The sequence below is a fragment of the Plecotus auritus genome (genome assembly GCF_963455305.1).
Source record: "Plecotus auritus genome assembly, chromosome: 5".
Lineage (NCBI taxonomy): Eukaryota > Metazoa > Chordata > Mammalia > Chiroptera > Vespertilionidae > Plecotus > Plecotus auritus.
The window spans coordinates 115,945,293-115,964,969 of NC_137776.1; the positions used below are offsets into that span (position 1 = coordinate 115,945,293).

Here is a 19,677-nt window from a genome sequence, read left to right on the forward strand (position 1 = left end):
GAAAGCTTCCCGGCCCCCTTCTATGTGAGGAAATAGCAAAACGATGTATCCTCACTGAATCCGCTGTGCCTTGATCTTGGACTTCTCAGCCTCCAGAACTGTGAGAAATGAATTTCCCTTGTTTGTAAGTCACCCAGTCTATGGTGTTTTTCTCTAGCAGCCTGAACAGACTAAGACACAGGAGGACCAAGAAGGGCTTGGATTTTATTTTATTTTATTTTATTTTATTTTTTTTCTTTTTCAAATTTTTATTAAGGTATTATATGTGTACATATCTTACCATTGCCCCCCACCCCCACCCCACTCCCATACATGCCCTCACTCCCCAATGTTTTGCATCCGTTGGTTACTCTTATATGCATGCATACAAGTGAAGGGCTTGGATTTTAAACACTGGCCTATCTCCTCCAGCCACCAGGTAACAGGCTGAGAAGCTGTACAGAGGTGGGTGAGAGCTGGGGCACCATTCATCACACTGCCCCCACTCCCTGGTGAAAATTACCCAGGAAATACCAACGTTCCTCCCCATCACAGTGTTACCATTGCTCCGCAGGGAAGGAATAAGGGTGTGAAAGTGGGATAAAGGTTTTCTTTTCCCTCCAAGCAAGGTGAAACAGAGACAATTCCATTAGAGTTTGTGGTTAGACCCGGATGCCCTCTTCCCCCTGCAAGCCCTGCTCACCTGCAACCTGGGGGTGAACCTCTCTCCAAGGGTAGAAGTTGGATCTCAATGTTCTGCCTTAGGTCCTGAGGCAAGAAACTTTATTTTTTCCTCTCTTTGGGGACAGGATGGAAAAGATCATATAATGAGAATTCCTGGGCAAGCAACAGCCTCTTCCCAATCAGGGACTCCTGAGTGACAGAGAAGGGCCATTAAAGGTAGCCTGCAATGGTTAAGAGATACTTCTTCTAACTGTTCTGGATGATGAAGTGCACTGATTGCTATGAGGCTAAAAGATCCAAAGGAGCTTTAAAAGCTGTGACTGGCATTTGAGGCAGTTTGGAAATGAGATGGCATTACTCAGTGATGAACAGAGACATTGCTTAGTGGCTGGGTTTTTGTTTCTGTTTTGTTTGTGTGTTTTTTTCCCCCCCTCATGTTTGAGTTTTATACTCACAATCTCCAATATCTTTGCCTTGCCCAAATGACACAGAATTACATGGAATAATTTAATCCAGTGTTAATATCATGAGACCATGACTCTATATTAAATATTTCTTGCAACACTAGAACTTGGTATTGCAAAGGATGTGTGTGGTTTTAGAGGTTCTCATTCATAGTAGCGGAAACCACTTTGGGGGAGGCATGTTTTCTATATATATATATAGCCTAATTTCTATTTAACATATTTTCATAACTCTTTAAATTGTGTAGTAGGAATTGTAAACTGTAATACTTAGTCATTTGGCCAACTGTAATACTTGAGTCATAATGCTCAATCGGTGTGCATTAAGATGCAAACATATGGGGAAGAGTCATTCTTTTCTCCAGGAAGCTTATGTTGAATGACTCCTAACTATGAACGAGGAATACTTTTTATGTTTAGTTTACCCCAGACAAACACCCTGCAGGTAGATATTGCTCTCCCCAATTTACAGAGTGGAATACTGATGAAGATCACTCAAATAGAAAGTGGCAGGTGGGGGGGTGGGCCTTCAAAGTCCATGTTCATTTCATTACTCCCAGCTTGTGCAAATAAATCCGGCATAATCTCAAAGTATTTCCCAATGATGAATGTTCCCCTCTGTGAGGCAGCCAAGTCAGAAAATCTTGGAGAAGATAAAGGTTCCCCCTCTCTAGGTCCCTTGGTGCCTTGGATGTGGCCTTGTGGACCCAGAACGCATCCTTTCTGGTCTGATACCTCCCTCGCTGCCCTGGCCAGAGGGTCAATGTCTTTCCTTAAGGCTGTGAGCCCCGGTAGGCTGTCCAGGCTGTCCACTCCCCACCTCTTTCCCGAGGGAAGATGACCCAAGGGCGACCTGACTCCTTTCCCCCACGGAGCTGCCATTCCGCAAGCGGCCGCCAGGGGGTCCCCGCTCGGCGCCCCCGCGCGCCAGCCGCGCGACGAGTGCGTGTGGGGGCTACTTTGGAGCAGAGAGACTGCTGCCGGAGCCCCAGGCGCGCTCGCTGGCCCCGGAGACCCGGCGTGGATCCCCAGGAGGCGCCTCTCCTGCTCCGATCTCGCCCTCTTCTTTCGCGCCGGCTGCAGCTTACCCGGCGCAGGAAGCCGACAGGGCCTCGGGCTGAAGGTAAAACCCCGCGGTGAGTGAGAACACGCTCCCAGCGAGGGAGGAGGTGGCGCCGCCCGGCAGCTGCTCACGCCCGGTCGCGCCCAGGCGGGCAGAGGTGCTGGGCGCACCTGGAAGCGGGTGCGACGGGAGTGCGGGGGGGGGGGGGGAGGGTGCGGGAGGTGGCGGACCCTGCTTCCCCGCCTGCCCACGGCTTGGCTCCAGGCCGGCTCCTCGCACGTCCTTCCCGGTCCCCACCCTGGGTCCGGGGCCTGGATTTTAAAAGATATATCAATATAACCCATCTTCTTTCGGGATACAAGTCTTTCCCCGAACCCAGCGCGAGTCGCAGATGACTGCAGGGTGCGTGCTGGGCTGTGGGTGACGGAAAGACAAACTTTTACAGAAGTGCGCCGGGCAGGGGCGACGTTTGGGGCGTCTTGATTTAGCAGGAGGCTCGGCGTGGGGCTGCGAGGGGAACTGCGCTCCGTCCGCCAGGTCGCCCCTGAACTGTTGATGCTTCTTGGGGAGGAAGGGTGTGTAAAGGACCTACAAATCCCGCTGAACCCCAGGGCCAACAACTGTCAAACGTCTGCAATCCCGCCCCTCCCTTTCCCTCTACTGAGGAAAAAGGTGAAAACCCTTTAACTTTCCTTGGATTGTTCCTCCCTGCCTTGGGACCCCTCCCGGAAGGGTAAACGGCCCACCCCCCAGGCTCCTGGCAAGTAAGTACAGAGACTCCGAGCTCCTCAGGATCCCCTTGCACCCACCTTCCTGCCCCCCACTGCCCCCTCCCCCCCCCCCCCCCCCCCTCACACACACAACCCCCAGACGTCCTTTCTTAGGTGACCACGGGACAGAGGCTATTGAGATCCTGGCGAATGGCCTTTTGTTTCTCCGCGTTCCCCCTATTGTGTGCTTTCCAACATCTGGCGGGGCTAGGGGCTAGGGGCGACAAGGAAGCCCCTAGCGTCCTCCGCTCCGCCCCCACGCCAGCCACCCGGCCAGCTCCCGCCCGGGATCCCGACCCCGGCGAGGCCGCCCCACCCTGGCCCTGCGGTTAGAAGGCGGAGGGAAAGTTGTTCCTTCCCCGCCTCCTCGGCTGCCTGTGGCCCAGGGCGCATTTCTCAGATCTTATCCCGCGCGCGCCGCAGAGGGCGCAGATCCATCCCACAGGGGGCGCAGATCCATCCCACCCGGGTGCAGCTTTCGAGAGTGGAAGCGAGGTTCCGCTCCAACCCGGGGTGTCCTTTGGTGGGTTCCGGCGGATTTCACTCTCCGCAGCCGGAGGGCATCAGGGCACTCGGGCAGGCATAGAGCCCAGGTTCTGAGATTTGGAGTTTCCAGGGTTGGAGAGCAGGCGAGTAGCCTTAAAGGGAACGAGGAGGGATGTAACCCAGAACGCCTCAAGCCTTTGCCTAGAAGTCATGGGGAGGTGGCCCCCAACAGAATGAACGTGGAATCCTGACTGCGCTAAGGGTTCCCAGTTTAAATCTCAGATCCCGCATTTAGAAAAGGAGGACCCCAAGGGCACAGCGCAGATGCCGCCCAGGCAGTGTTCGCGTTCCCAAGTGCGAACCTCTGGGACTGGCCCGGAGTAGCCCTGTGGGTGTGCGCCTGCTGGATTATAGGTGGCCCTCTTGTCCTGCTTTCCCCTCACAAGTTAGATGCTTAAACGCAGTGCTTGTTCTTAGTGAGTGTGGGCTATTTATTAAGGAACTAGGGCAGAAGCAAAGTAACCACTTGGAGAAGGCAGGGTCCTCCTGGGAGGGTGCCCAGGAAGTCGCTCTGCCTGTGAGGAGGCGGAGTCTGTGCACCTGTTGCTAAGATACTAAGAGCCACACATTTACTGGTGTTACCGGTGTTTCCTGTGAGATGGCCAATCAGCCCCTCTTCCGAGGAGATTAGGTTACACTCTTCTTATCTCCCGCCTCTTAATCCCTACCCCAAGCCAGGGGAAGGGGGAAGGTTCCATCTGAACGCTGGCCACCTGGGTACCCACTCGGGCATTTTAAGTGCACTTGTCTCTGCAGTTCTAGAAGTTTCCCCTTTACTTGACCCAACAGGACTTTGGTGCTTACTCTTAACAAAGAATAAAGGAGCCTGCTAAATCGGGAAGGTAGACACATAGAGCACTTTCTCCAGCCATTTCTGGATTTTACCAGTGGGACCAACAAAAGAATAAAGTAAAATCTTTGAAGCACCTGAGGCACTTTACAAACACTTCATGATGAAAACGGTCCCCAAGGAAGGGTTCCTTTGAAATTTGGCAGCAGCAGCAGCAGCAGCAGGAGAGAAGCGGCAACAAGGAACTGGGAGGTTCTTAGTGCCCAAAGGCATCCTATACAGTGTGACCCGGCACTGCAGGTCCCAGCTGCCCCAGCAAGGAACGCAGGATAATTGTAGTGGAAGATAAGCTTTACGGTTTCTTTAATTTTAGAATGAGACCCCCTCAAAATTATTGTAGAAAATAGAAAATGCAAAGAGGTGGCAATAAAAACAAAAATAGGAGGAATATTATAAACAAGGCTCCAGTGAACAGTCTTCTCCAATGATTTCCTTGGAATAAATTTCTGGAGATAGGAGAGCTAGGTCAAAGGAGTTGCTGCCTTTTTAGGATATTTGATTGCCTTATTGTCCTGGAGGAACTTGTGCCAGCTGACCCTCTCCCCAATAATAGACAGAGGATTTTTCCCTCTCACACTCTGTAGTATTCTTTTCCATCTCTGCCAGACAAATGGGAAGGAAGTATCTTACTGTCTCCTTTTGCATTTTTAAAATCATAAATGAGATGAAACACATTATCTGTTAGTGTTTCTTCCTCATTGAAGAGACTAGTTTGTGTCCTTACCTGTTTTTCAGTTGCCTTGGGGTTTTTTTTTCCATCTAGAGGTGCTCTTAGCAAAAGCATTCTGTTCTGACTTCTGTCCCTGCCCTTACGATCGTTATTGACTTGAAGTGCCAATTCTCTTCCCTCTTGTACAGCAAACATTTGGCAAGACTATGAACATAAATTACTAAAGTAACTGACATGATCCCAGTAGAGTTATTAGGGAGGCCATGCAAAGGCATAGTTAGAGAAATTCATGGAAAATCCAAGTGTATACTTTCTGCTTAGTAGCTTGCACACCCCAACTCCTTTACAGCTTGTAGTACTATTGTTTTTTTATGTTTTTTTTTTTTTTTTTTTTTTTTTTGTAGAACAATTCTGTTGATAAGATGTTTTACTGAGTGGATGTTACTAACTCATTTTATGGTCTGCTCCTTCCACCACCATACCATGATCCACAACTTGTTTTTTTAATTATTCTTTTTTACTGAAATTTGCCTTAGTTTTAGCATAAGACTTCCCATTTGGCTATACTGTTTGAGTCCTATACTTGGATGAATCTTGAATCTAAGCAATTTAGCAGCACACTGTTAAAACAAATAGCAGGAGATGTCTCCCAGGGGCTGAACCAGGTACATTTTACCCTCTTTTGTGAATTTGTGTAGCCGAAACCTCGATGCTAGTTCTTGCTTGAAGGTAGACAGATGATTCTGAAATGGGTTGGAGGAGAAAGGAAGAGAAAGTTCATTTCAGCTAGATGGTGGATTAATATAGATGAGGGACCACATAAGAAAATTTAAGTAAATAATCTAGGTAATCTGGATACAAAATAACTTCTAAAGAGATAAAATATATTAAAGTGTCATGTATTATTAGAATAATTTACTTAACACGGAGAAAATGATCTTCTAATTGGGAAAATACAATATGAAATTCTTCTATAGTATGACTGTGGGCCTTTCATTTCAGACACACAAAACAATGAAGTCAGATACTACACTTTTCTGTATCATTTTCCACCCCTTTAAATGTAGAAGTCAAATAATATACATTAGGAGTGAACAGTGCTGTCTGCATTTGAATCATGGGCTCTCAAAGGTTAAACAGGATCTTAATGGTCATCTAATTCAACCATCCAATACGAGAGAGTGGATCTTCACTCTCCTACAAACTTCATATCATTTCAAATAAACCAAGCTGAGAAACAAATGGGCCAGAAATTTCAACCTTTTTTTTTTTTTTTTTTTTTTTTACTTTTTGAGAGCAGGGAGAGAAAGGGAGGGTTTTAATTATGGAAGTTTGTATAAGCTCTTTAAACAAGTTGAACTTCAGACTAAACAACCTGGGCAGCAAGAGGGCTCAGTCATTGAGGTGTTCCATTTTCAAACATTCTGTGATCCATGTTCTCTAGCCATTGGCTTGGTGAAGTTGAAAGGTGAAGTTCAAAGCACGTACAAAATAGAAAAAGGAAAGAGGAGCAGAGAGTAGAAGATGGAGAGGGAATAACATTCCTTTAAAACTTTGTAACAAGACTCTTGTTCACCCCAGGACGGTGGGCATTGCCTCTCTTAGAGAGGTGAATGTGGCTGATGTTGCAAGGCCAAACTTTAGAGACAGTAAACATTACATACGCCACCACCAATCCAGCTGAGAGCAGGCTTAAAGAATAGCCCAGCAATTCTTAAAAGATAATAAAGGGGGAGGAGATTTTGGAGAGAAACGAAATGTTAGTTTTAAAAAAATCTACCTTATTTCCTTCTGAGTAGTTCTATGAGTTTCTGAAAGTAGTAGAAACATCTTCTGATTTCCACTTGGACAATCTTCCAGGCACAGTGACTATACTGCTTGTCTTGCAGGAAACTGCTTATCCTGTGGAAATACCTCCTCAGTTCTAAGTTGCTGGGCTGGGGGATCCTCGTTTCCAGGTGTCTCCTCTCATCCTCCTCCATCTCTTCCTTGTCTTCATGTCCCTTCTCTTCTTTCAAGCATTGTTCCAGGTACTGCAGTTGCTGATCAAGTCCAGTTTGGATTTGTTTCAGGTGTTTCTCTTCCCAAGTGGATTGGACGGTGGATTGAGTGAAGATGTTGAAGGCCAGCATGGACATTTCATAGAAGGCCCCCTTGATGTCTCTTTTCAAAAGAGGCTGGGTATATGATAGGACCTCTTGAGGCAACTCAAAAGCTTTGTTTTCTCGTAGGCACTCCAGAGGAAATGATTTGCTCATATTGGTCAGAAGCTTCACATTTTGCCAGGTGATTCTACGCAGATGAATACGTAGCAAGTCACAGCCCAAAGAGAGTGTGCCAGTGATGAACAGGCCCATGAGGCACGCAGGCCACAAACACTTTCGAATCACATTAGGCTTGGTGTTCATTTTTTTTCTAAGCCAAAAGATTCACAATACTCAAGATTAACGACGCTGTGCTAGGTCTTACGTATGCCCTTGTGTGACTTTTATACACCTGAATATCTTCAGTGGGGAGGAGTTTTCTGTTTTGTCATTGTATGGTTCTCAGAGTTTCGGCCCCTTTCCTTTACCTCTGAGGCTTTTTTTTTTTTTTTTTTACTTTGGGTGACTACATTGACTTTGGAAATTCCTAGAAGCCCGGATGATCCATCCCAGTACTATAGAACCAAAGTAACAAGACTGATGCAGAGTATTTGAGAAAGAACTGAAGGCTGTGTCTCTATACACTCACCCAACACTATGACATAAGAGAAAGGGATCCTCCAAGAATTTAGTTAATCATAGACATTGACCAGGTGACTGTGATAATTTGATTGTAAGGCTAATCCTGTAAAATTAAGCTTCTAGATTTGGATATTTTCTCTTTTTATTTGATTTTTCCAGGCCTCACAAAAGATGAAAAAACAGTTGGTCAGTTGATCATGGCACTTATCAAGTAAAGGACTAAGCCAGCTGGGTTTTCTGTTGCCTTTAGAAAATGTTGATATTCTTTTGTTGTTGCTAACCCTCACCTGAGGATACTTTTTCCCCCATTGATTTTTTAGAGAGAGTGGAAGGGAGTTTGGAGAGACAGAGAGGAAGAGAGACACATTGATTGGTTGCCTTCCGCATGTGCCCCGACAGGAACTGGATGGAGTCTTGACTGTAATCAAGCTGCCACCCTTCAGTCTGAGGGCTGACGCTCTAACTACTGAGCAACTGGATAGGGGAAGAAAATGTTGATATTCTCTGAGTATTCTTTTCTTTACTTAAAACCGAGCCAGTGCTTCCATCTAATAAGACTCAGTTCCAATTCAGTTTAACATAGAATACATGGGGATTCAATATACTATTCTTGAAACTTTTCATTAAAAAACATATATGTTTATATGAATACACACGTATATTTGTAATTACTCACATAGCCTCTATAAGGTGCAAAGCACATCTGAGGGCAACACCTTCTTGTATACCTCACGTAACAACTTCGAACTTATGGCTATTGTTAACCATCTTTAAGTTCCCTGTACTTTCTTCCATGTACAGTTTTGTCATTTTATTCCCTTCACCCAAAATTTTCTGCTTTTATAGACATTCCACATTATATCCTCATTTATTGTAAAATGTAGTTTTAGCACCTAGCACATGCCAGTCACTGGGCAAGGTCTTGAAGAAGGAGGGGTATGGTACAGTCCAGGACCTTCAGGGGTCCATGATGGAGCAAGCAGGAATGCTCGAGTGTTTCAGGGAGCAGGAGTCATTGATAGGCCCTCCCTGGAGCAAGGACCTCATTCCCCATTCCCCAAGTTCTATAAATGTTAACTGATGCTGATGTTGACAATATTCATGACAAAGAAGAAAAGATGATTGACATGCATATCTTTCCCACTGCTAGTACGGCCTGATTTAGCAAATAAAAACATGGAACACCCGTACAATATTTGGGATGTACCCATAAAAGCATTCAATGTTTATTCCACATTCAAACTTAACTGGGTCTTCCCTATTTTACCTGGCAACCCTTTCCACCATGCAAGCTCCCACTGACCTCATAAAGCAGAAGTCAGACATGAAGTTTTCTGCAGGAAGCTTGTCCTCTGCTAGCCGTCCACCTGGTGCACAGGTGCATTCAATTGTGTTTCTCTGCACTGGCTTTCCTGTGTACATATCCCTAACAACCATATGCACTCCAAAGGGGGAACTTGCCATGTTAACACAAAATAGTACACACACACACACACCACACACACACGCTCACACACACCACACACACACGCGCATGCGCGCGCTCACACAGTGGCTCTGATCAGAAGCACTATTGGATGATCAGTCTTTAGTCAGACCTCTGTTCCATAAAAGCTATACCCTCTGAATATATCTCAAAATCTACACTAATAAAAGAGAAAGATGCAAATTGACTGTACCTTCGCGATGCCCACCAGCCAATCAGTAGTGAGTATGCAAATTAACCCAACAAAGATGGAGGGTTAATTTGCATACACAGGCGGCAGCCGGGGGCGGGATGCTTCTGCATTGCTCCAGCTGCTCTGGGCCTCTGGGCAGCGTGGGAAGGTGGAAAGGCGGCTCCGGGCCGGAGCAAAGGCAGTGCCGGCAGCCAGGGGAAGGAAGGCCCATTCTTGCATGAATCTTCATGTATCAGGCCTCTAGCATAATCATAAAATTGAAAAGAAACACAGTGTAAGGAAACGTTCTTGTCAAAATGTGTCACAACTGCCCAGCCTGTCACAGTGGGCTATGTGTGGACATGGCTGTTTCCCCGACCTCTGTTTTCATTTCTCTAGTGATGTCTTGAGATTACTTACATTGGTCAAGCTTTCCTCAGAGGGGAAGCTGGTTGGCAGGGTTGCCTTGTTATTGATGGAACTGTGGGAAGTGCGTGTGGATCACACGGTGAATAGTAATGGGCAGGATACAATTTGTTTGACAAAATATCAATGAGACACTTCAGTCTAGACGAGATAATTGTGATTCAGCTCAGGGGCATTTGGCATCTGCGGGTAAGATTCATTGCTCTTTGTGGAAAGGCAAGTTTCAATCCAGCAGTCGGGAGTAACATGTTGATCATCCATGTTACTCAGTACTGGAGCGTAAGTCATTCCATTTGGGGTCAGTAGGTGACTGGGCCCAGCAGAGAGCTCAGAGATGGGATGCCTGTGTCCATGTCTGGCAGTGCTTCCCACAGGACATGGGGACAACAGCCACCACAGAGTTATGTGCAGCTCTGTTAGCGCCAGACCCACTCTGGAGACCCACCCTGGAGCTCCATCAACTAGGGCAGTGGTCGGCAAACTCATTAGTCAACAGAGCCAAATATCAAAAGTACAACGATTGAAATTTCTTTTGAGAGCCAAATTTTTTAAACTTAAACTTCTTCTAACGCCACTTCTTCAAAATAGACTCGCCCAGACCGTGGTATTTTGTGGAAGAGCCACACTCAAGGGGTCAAAGAGCTGCATGTGGCTCGCGAGCCGCAGTTTGCTGACCACAGAACTAGGGGAACTAGGCATTTCTCTCATTCCTCCCGCTTCCTGCCTTGGGATTAGCCTCTCCCGTGGCCCCCTTTTTGGCTCTTCCTCTCTCAGTGATGTACCGGATGTAGACATGTATAATGACTACACAAGTAATACCTGGATATGTTCTTTTTTTTTTTTTTTAAATATATTTTATTGATATTTCACAGAGAGGAAGGGAGAGGGATAGAGAGTTAGAAACATCGATGAGAGAGAAACATCGATCAGCTGCCTCCTGCACACCTCCCACTGGGGATGTGCCCACAACCAAGGTACATGCCCTTGACCGGAATCGAACCTGGGACCCTTCAGTCCACAGGCCGATGCTCTATCCACTGAGCCAAACCGGTTTCGGCCCTGGATATGTTCTTATTGTAAAAATTCAAACATTTCAGATACATGAAAGCCTGGCTTGCCAACTCAGCCTCCACTCATGCCCTGTCCTCCCGGGCAGTAGCTACAGGTATCAGTTTAACTATGTGTCCTTATTTGATGTCTGTCTCCACACTAAACACTAAGTTTTGTGAGTGCAAGTGCAACAACTGGCTTGTTTGCTGCACCCTCTCGAGTGCCCAGCAGAACCCTAAGAGATCAGGAGAGACCTGGATCACTTTCGTGGATGATATGTGGCTTGGGAGTTGGGCGACTTGTATATATATTTAATTGCCAAAACAGGGTTATAAAAAGTGTAATATGCTTTGAAGTTTAATCCTGTAAGTGTATCTCTGTGACTATCTATATATCATTTGGAAAGAACATAAATAATCTACATTATAAACCCTTCATGAATATGAGGCTCAGGATAAATGGGTCACCAGACCTGGATCAGAAGGATCCAGGTGCCTCTCTTGGCACCTGGCACAAAGTGGGCACTCAATAGTGATTTGTTGGATGGCTAGCTACTGGTGATGGCTGACAGTTCTTGGTGTTCCTTGGCTTGTGGATGCTTCACTCGAAGGAAGTCATGTGTCAATAACAGGGAAGTTATTTTGGGGTTTAGTTATTATGGTAGAGGGGTACGGGTAGGACAAAGTCAGGTGCTGAGGACAGTTGAGTCCACAGAATGGTACATGGCAGCACCAGCATCCATTCAGTGTCCTCTCTTACTCCCATTGCTGTGCTCTGGGATTCCCAGGGGCTGGTTAGGTCGCGAGCACCTTAACTCTAGCGGTAACACATAGTTTTGCATTGTTTAGTTGACTCATGTATCTTTCCCTACAGGCAAGAAATGTGTCTTAGTTTTGTTTTCATGGCATCCCTTCCATAAGAGGCTGCTTGCTGAATAAAAGACTGCATGTGATTTCTTATGTTTTTCAAGTTTGGGTATTAATCTGTGAGGCTTAACTGCTGAGAGGTGATCAGATCATTCCTTCTGCTTCCATCCCCAGTAGTGCCACTTCTTGTTGTAAATGCTCCGATGAGCTGTTATTGTATCATCTCACCCTAAGAAAGACACTTGGGGCAAACTTACTCTTGGTTCTATTTTAAGCCCAGCTTTGGGTTATCCCTACAGTAACTTCCTACACAGGAGTCATTTGAGCTCTAAGAAAATGATCCCTGATCAAAAGGAATTTAACATGGTGGAATAAGCTTTCTATTAAATGAATACACACCATCAGTAAAACCTACCCTCAGTTTTGGGATTCCCACAACAGCTTCCATCCATGTATTTGTTGCACTGTTGTTTCTCTTGGTCCATTTGAACCCCAATGGGGATTTCATTTCTGAGAGCATAATGTTTTAGATGTGGCAATGAAAGATAACACCTTCGAGAATAATCCTCCACTTTACCCCGAGTAGATGTGGGTTTCTTCCCAGACCACATCGGAGAGTGCCTGTAGTCTAGAAAGAAATGACAAGAGTTGCGTGGGTGATGGACAGGGATGTCCACTTGTCTAGGATAAATATTTTAAAAGGAGTTGCCACTATTGCATAGATGAGGACAGTGTCTTCTTTTAATTACTATCAGCTTGTATGTGGTCATAAGGTTTCTTGACAAAAAACAAGATAAACAACAACAAAAAAGGCATTATTATGGAAAAATTTAAGTGAGCTTTTTTCAGACTGGCAGAAGACTCACATGCTCCAAATTTTAGGATTTTTTTTTTTTTTTTTTTTTTTTTTAGTGTTTGAGCAATGCCTGAGTTTGGGGTGGTGTCTGGGAAAATAAGCTGCGGGAGGTATTAATTTCCTAGAACTGCTGTGAAAGTTTCCACAAACTGGGTGGCTTAAAACAACAGAAATTTATTCTCTCAGAAGGCTGTAATCAGAGTCATTAGGACCATGTTTCCTCCAAACCTGCTAAGGAAGAATTTTTCTTCACCTCTTCTGGCCCCTGGTGATAGCTGGCAGTCCTTGGTGTTCGTTGGCTTGTGGATCTCTGCCTCCACTGTCACGTGACACTTCCCATGGGTCTGTGCCCCTGTCTTCCAGACATTGCCTTTAGGTATTCTTTAGGTATTCTCTGCCCAATTATTAATAAGAATAAAGGATACTATTTATTTAGCAGTTACAAAGTACCAAGTCTTTATGTAAATTACCTTTAGTTCTCACAGCCACTATGTAATGTAAATGTCATTATCCTCAACTTAAAAGGAGGAAATAAAGCTTAGAAATATTAAGTGACTTGCCCAAGGTCACATAACTGACAGGATCAGGATTCAAACCAAGGTCTGTCTGAGGCCACATTGTATTCTTTACAGGATCTAGTGGTGCAAAATCCACTGTGTACATCTATGCAGTCATAGCCTATTTCTTTCCCAAAAGGACTTGAAGCAGCTTATGAAAGATACACAATACAAGAGAATAAAAAGTGGTTAAATCAGAGTTGAGGGAAAACAAGTTCAAGTAAACAAAGTGGAGTCAGAGGTAGAGCAGGCGCATGAGAAGAATGGCCGGCGTCATCATTGCAGAGGGTTGCAAATCAGAATAGAAGCAAAGAGAAAATATGATCTGTTAAGGTAATCATAGTATCTGAAAGATAAAACAAGCCAGTGACAAAGCTAAACCCCCAGTAGAAGCAGAGCTTTCCTTGGTACTGAGTCCTGGGAGGGATTTTCCTTTGGGCCTTCAAGAAGAGAGCACTGCCTAGCCGGGGTGGCTCAGTGGTTGAGCATCCACCTATGAACCAGGAGGTCACGGTTGGATTCCTGGTCAGGACACATGACCAGGTTGCCACCCAGTCCCCTGTAGGGGGCATACTGAAGGCAGCTGATCAGTGGTTCTCTGTTATCATTGATGTTTCTCCCTCTCCCTCTCCCTTCCTCTCTCAAATCAATAAAAATATATTTTAAAATAATAATAAGAGGAGAGCACCATGGGATTTTTTGGGTAAAGATACCAGCCACTTCCTTATGAGGTAACATCACCACCACCACCACCACCACCATCTCTGCCATCACGTAGGGGGCAGGACTGCACCTCATAACCTCCCTCCATGGAGGCGATGTCCTTGGCAGGCATTCTGTAAGGACTGGTTGAGTTTTCTCATGTTGAGCTCTGGAATGGGGTTCAGAAGTTCAGCTGGACTGGGAGAGCGTTTCTTCATCATGGCTCAGAGTGGGGAAAAGCATGGTCACACATGCTGGCATTCTCAGAGGCGCTGGCGGACAGCCTGCCTTGGCATTCCCAGATCCCCCGCCCAGACTCAGCCCTGCACTTCCTGTGATTCCTATGGAGGAGCTTTGGGGAAACTATCTTTAGGCACGACTGTCCTCCATTTAAGTCAGAACAGGAAAAACGAGCTATTCTGTCATGTTGACCCAGTACCACACACAGCACTGCAACTTGCGCTGGACTTGCACATAGTCTGGGGTCCTCTGAGAGCCACAGCCCGAGATGCGGAAACTCAAGGAGGTGACCCGTGGTTCTGCTCTACATGGAGATACACTGTTTCCCCCCCTGAAAGGGTTTTTTCATAAGTTGAATCATAAAATTCAAAGCCAGGATAGCCTGGTATCCCCAAATGTTATAGGTAATGAAATATTAAGACACATCCTCTTGGGATTATCAATATTGAAAACCTGGATACTTTTCCTTTAAGAGGAAAACTGTGAAAGGGCCACTAGGATGGTCCCAGAGCGAAAACTTCTTTGTATTCCCAAGAGAGATGACTTAAGAGAACAACCAAAATTGGGATTGCCCTCTTCTGGGAATGGTGTCTACTGACATTCATAATGGTCCAACATTTGACATGCCACCAGAGGCTGTCCTAAACACAGCGCTGACAGAACTAGGCATTCCTGAACCCCTGGGAATAGAACTGTTTACCTTCATACCAAGGAGGCTGAGAAAGCACCGACATTTGCATGTGGCGTGTGCCCAGGCTGACTTCAAGGAATTCATGCTGTGAGACCTAAACTTCCAACGAGGTTGTCTAAAATGAAAAAACAAATAAACATAAACACATGTCAGCAGGGCCTGGGGTGGATCCATGTGTGCTCAATGTGCCTGTGACAGGATCGAGTGTGCTCTCCTTATTGAGGAGCAGAAACTCTTTGTGACTGTGTTGAAGGCACAAACACAGAGTCAGAAAGGTAAATTAAAAAAAAAAAAAAAAGCTTTTTTGAGTAATGAAAAAAACTAAAAGAAATTGGGATTGCTCTATATCTATCCCCACCAGGACAGGAGATAAGCAGTAACACTTCTTGCCAAATGTGATAATACAGGTTTTTATGGATGGTACATGAGACAAAGAATGCTAAAAGTACTGCCTATACATTGCATCCACCCATCCATCCATGTATCCATCAGTCTGAGGATATGATGACTAAAACAAGGTAGTAAAAAAGAAAAGGAAAGGCTCATGTCCCCATAGAGTGTCCAGATTTTCAGATAATACAGATTAAAATTACAGGGTGTTACAAGTGCCATGAAAGACATAAACAGGGCAAGAGGGTAACTGGGGAAGGTGATGGCGTGAATTGAGATTTGAAGGATGAAGAAATATCAACAATGTAAAGAACTGGAGGGAGGGCATTCAGACAGAGAGAACTGGAAGCCCCAAAGCCCTGATGGAAAAGTGCTTGGGATGTTCAAGGAATATAAAGGAGATTAGTTGGGTTGGAGGGAAGGGAGTGGGGACATTGGCACTAGGAGAGGTTGGGATTGGGTAGGGGTGGCAGGCCAAGACGGAGTTCCACTTTTATTCTAATACCAATGAAGACACATGAAAGAATTTTAAGCAAGAGAGTAATGTGAAATGGCATGTGCTTTAAGGAGGTCACTGTGGGGACACAATTTGGTCAAGAGTAGATACTTCAGTAGGTCAGGTGAGTGTGGTGACCTAGATAAAGGTAGCAGCAGCAGAGATGGAGAGAATAGACTGATTTGAGAGATATTTTTAGTAAGTTACTTACAACTCATCTGAGTCCGGGTTCACATCTTTGATGATCGAAGGTTGTTTTCCAGATGTGCCATTGATAATCCATTTGATTATAGGGTCTGTACTGTATCAACATGATTGTTTTTTGATAACCAGTACGTAATCTCATTTGGCATCACCTCTTTAACTGGATGGCCTTAAACTAGGTTAGGTCTCATATGCTGGACAGCAAAATAAATAATTTACTTAATTGGACTTAGGTTGGAGCTGAGGCTTAAATTTCCCAGGGTTAACCTGAGGATTAAATTCCTGAGAATGTCCCCTGATGTATTTCCTGTGGTTACACAGAACAAAAGTATGTCCCTGTACAATTCGACATTTAAATAAAATAATGTATTTTATGATCAATTTCAAACATGGATTACTATCTGCACTTCTCTCATAATGGAATATAGTCATACAATTCTGAAGTTAAGAAAGTGATGCTAATCTGTTATTTACTAAATATAGATGAGTGCTTATAGCTGACCACTCTAATCCTCTCGAATTGATTTTATTTAAAATCTTAGAAATGTCTAATTGTCAGAAATGTCCCTCTATCCCAATGCTCTGACACAAACTATACGCCCATGATGCACTGCTGTTTAATAGGCTGAATCAAGATGTTCTTGTCACTAATACTAGATTTTTCTTGTGCCACAGAAAGAGTAAATAAATGAAAAGAAGATTCTGCATTTCAACATTTTTCTTAAACTTTTGACGTGTCTGATAGTTTACCTAGTGTAGAGGCTAGTCTTAGTTTTAGATTATTACTGTGTTTTTAATGAGCTCATGTCTGATTTGGCACACAATGATTAGATCCATAATTTTACAATAATCTATCAGTACTCCATAATTTTTCAAACACCCTAGGACTTCTAGATGCTTCAGGCACCAGCTGCTGTAACAAACATATCCAAAAACGTGAAATGGCTCACACATGATGGAAGTGTATAAAGTTTGGAACAGAGGTAACTTGAGCTGTAGTGGGCTTTCTTCTAAGCAGTTACCAGGGTCACAGATGCCTTTGATCTTGTGGCTCTGCCATCTCCCATGTGACTTCCTAGGTTTCAGGGTTTATCTTCAAAAAGCTGGGACAAAATGGCAAAAGCTGGAGGGTTGTCCATAGGAGTGTTATCTGGGCTAGGCATCCCTTCCAGTTACATCCCATTGGTGGGGACTTAGTCGCATAGTCACAGCTCAGTACTAGGGGTGCCAGGAAGTGTAGTCCAGCCATGTGCCCAGGAAGAAGAGGAAATAGTTCGATGAGCAGCTAGCCCATCTCTGCCCTGCCCCTGATCCATTTGGAAAAAGAGTCTAGCAATCAAAATGTGGTAGCACTGGTATGAGTTGGCTTGGGGCTTGGGTTGGCATGGAAATGATACAGCGTAGATACCCATTAGAGATTTTTTTAAAATCCATTTGAAGAGAATTGGAGTTGTCAACCACATGCAGCTTTCTCGTGGGGATCTTTTCTTTTTCTGAAGAGTAGTAGAAGTATTGTTGAAATAAAATAGTTTTGATTTCTTTTTCAAGGCTATACAAATAAGGGAAATGATTCATTTTGATGTCTTTTAAAAAAGCATTCTTTCCTTATAAGAAATCTATTTTGGTAGAAAGACACTGTCATTTGCTTTCTTTAAAAATCAGAATCTCTGAGACTTATTCCCCGTGGGGACCAACATGTAGAGGAAGATCCTTCAGTATCATCCAGTGTGAACACTGCACTGTCATTAACCAGACAGCAAGCTCAGCATCACCAAGTTTGCATACACCATTTCACTTTGTCACCAAAAGAATCCTGCAAGATCCCACTTTACAGTTTTGAGGAACCAAGGCTACAGAAAAGTTATATAACTTGGCAAAGGCCACCCCAAACTAAGGTCTGCCTCACTTTCTGTTCAACTGTATTGAAGTAAAACATGTGTCTCATGTCATATGTTGTTTTTTTAATAAAGAAGAAAATGTGTTACCTAATAACATCACAACAGAAACCTTAAAAAATAGCTTTCTTGAGAAAGATTTTAAAGATTTCTCTGGCTTCTGACAAAATGAGTTAAACACACTCGGGTCCCTTTTTCAGCCCAGGGAGCTCGAGGTTGTTTCCCTGTCTATGAAGTCAGTTTAGAGGCTGCACGCTATTTATGAGTCCCTGCAGCGTGGCCGGGCGTAGGGGACCAGGACATTGTGATTCCAGGGCGTGGCTGGAATTCACTTCAGGCTTCTGTGGCACAGGGAGGAGCCAATCAATGATTCTCTTGCATCATTGATGTTTCTATCTCTCCCTCTCCCTTCCTCTCTGAAATCAATAAAAATATATATTTAGAAAATCGCTGCTTTAGCTGTAAGGCATTTATTATGATACTAGAGGCCCGATGCATGTAATTTGTGCAAGAGTAGGCCTTCCGCACTGGCTTCCCTCTGGCACCCGGGACCAGGGCTTCCCTTGCAGCCACAGCTTCGTCCAGAAGGTCGTCTGGAAAGACATCCGATCTAATTAGCATATTACACTTTTATTATTATAGATGGGGGAAATAGTTCCTTCACAAATTTTTCACAGAATTCAAATCTGTCCTGGGTGCATATTACAAAAAGTCATATTTCCCAAATGTATTCTTTTGTTTCCCCAAACAGATGTGGGGCTCCTGGTTAGCATCAGTTCATAGTTCTCTATTGGTGCTTTCTTCTTATCCTCCTACTAGGTAACTTTGAATTCCTGAAGAAAAAAAAAATAACAACTCGTTAGTTGCCAAATTCATCCCAAAAGAAAAATTACTTTGTGATTATTTATCACTATCAATATGGCTACTTGGACAACCTAAAGCTCCTCCCAGATGAATTATTTCTAAAAGAGTTACTTTAGAGGTAAAGTAGGTTATAGTTTCTGAATGCTGAATCTGTAGGAAATAACTTCGTTGGTAATTGGTCATTATTTAAAAGACATTTGATGAGACTTTGCTAGATGTTGGAGAGTCAGTTCTGACTCAGAGGTTCTTTCAACCTTGGCCTGGCCGGTAGATCTGAGGGCATTCAGTCACTCGCTCCCATGGAAGCTACTAAAACAACCATCGAGGGCAAACTCTTCAGTTTAATTGCCTGTACCAAATGCCATGTGTAGCTGCTTCCTGAAGCAACCAAGAAATCGACTGAGGTCCGGAAACCCTTTCTGAAAAGCAGGTTTTCTTGCCTGTCCTGATGGCCGTAAGATTTATTCTAAAACAGCTAGGATTACAGAGTGTGTGTTCTGAGCAGCACACTCAGGGGTGCAAAGCAGTGTAAGAGCTGCCCAGCGAGGAGAGATTAAGCACTGTGCAGACTATGACGGGTAGCAAGAGTGGGATAATGAACAAATGCTCTGTGAACTCAGCGACACTCAGAGGACCCCTCTGGCTGCAAAGACAACAGGAGAAGGAGAGTGTGAAGGGTGAGTAGAAGATACGCGTGGGTGTGGATTCCAGCCCGGTCTCTTACTAGCTAGGACTATCTTACTATGTGGAAGCTTCATTTTCTTCATTTGCCAAAGGGAACCTTAGCATCCACTCATAGACATGATTATAAAAATGTAAAGTGCCCAGATGAGCACTTCAGTGTCTGGAATAGGGAAAACACTCGGTAAATCCTATCAGCAAGTACAGTGACGCACTCCGTAAATAGTTTCGTGCATTTGCTTGTCTATAAAGTAGCAATATTACATCATAGGGCAGCAGTCAAGATGAAATAAGGTGACCTAATTGAAAGGCCTGGCACAGTGTCTGCCATGTGGTAGGCGTGTGATAG

The 19,677-nt window shown here is 44.6% G+C and overlaps 2 protein-coding genes across 3 annotated transcripts in view; one reads left to right on the top strand and one right to left on the bottom strand.

Annotated features, from left to right (window-relative positions):
- Window positions 1–1,741: 1,741 nt before the first annotated feature.
- MOB3B (MOB kinase activator 3B) overlaps window positions 1,742–19,677 on the top strand; it is a 194,505-nt gene continuing 176,569 nt past the window's right edge. The window contains exon 1 of one of the 2 annotated variants that reach the window (XM_080667991.1): window positions 1,742–2,263. The gene's annotated coding sequence lies outside the window, so the exon portion shown is untranslated. The remainder of the gene's footprint in view (window positions 2,264–19,677) is intronic. The other variant, XM_080667992.1, reaches the window with a different exon arrangement.
- Window positions 6,808–7,434, bottom strand: IFNK (interferon kappa; the record flags this gene model as incomplete). Its single annotated transcript, XM_080669056.1, has 1 exon — window positions 6,808–7,434. One exon carries the CDS (start codon window positions 7,432–7,434, stop codon window positions 6,808–6,810), a length of 627 nt encoding a protein of 208 aa, XP_080525182.1.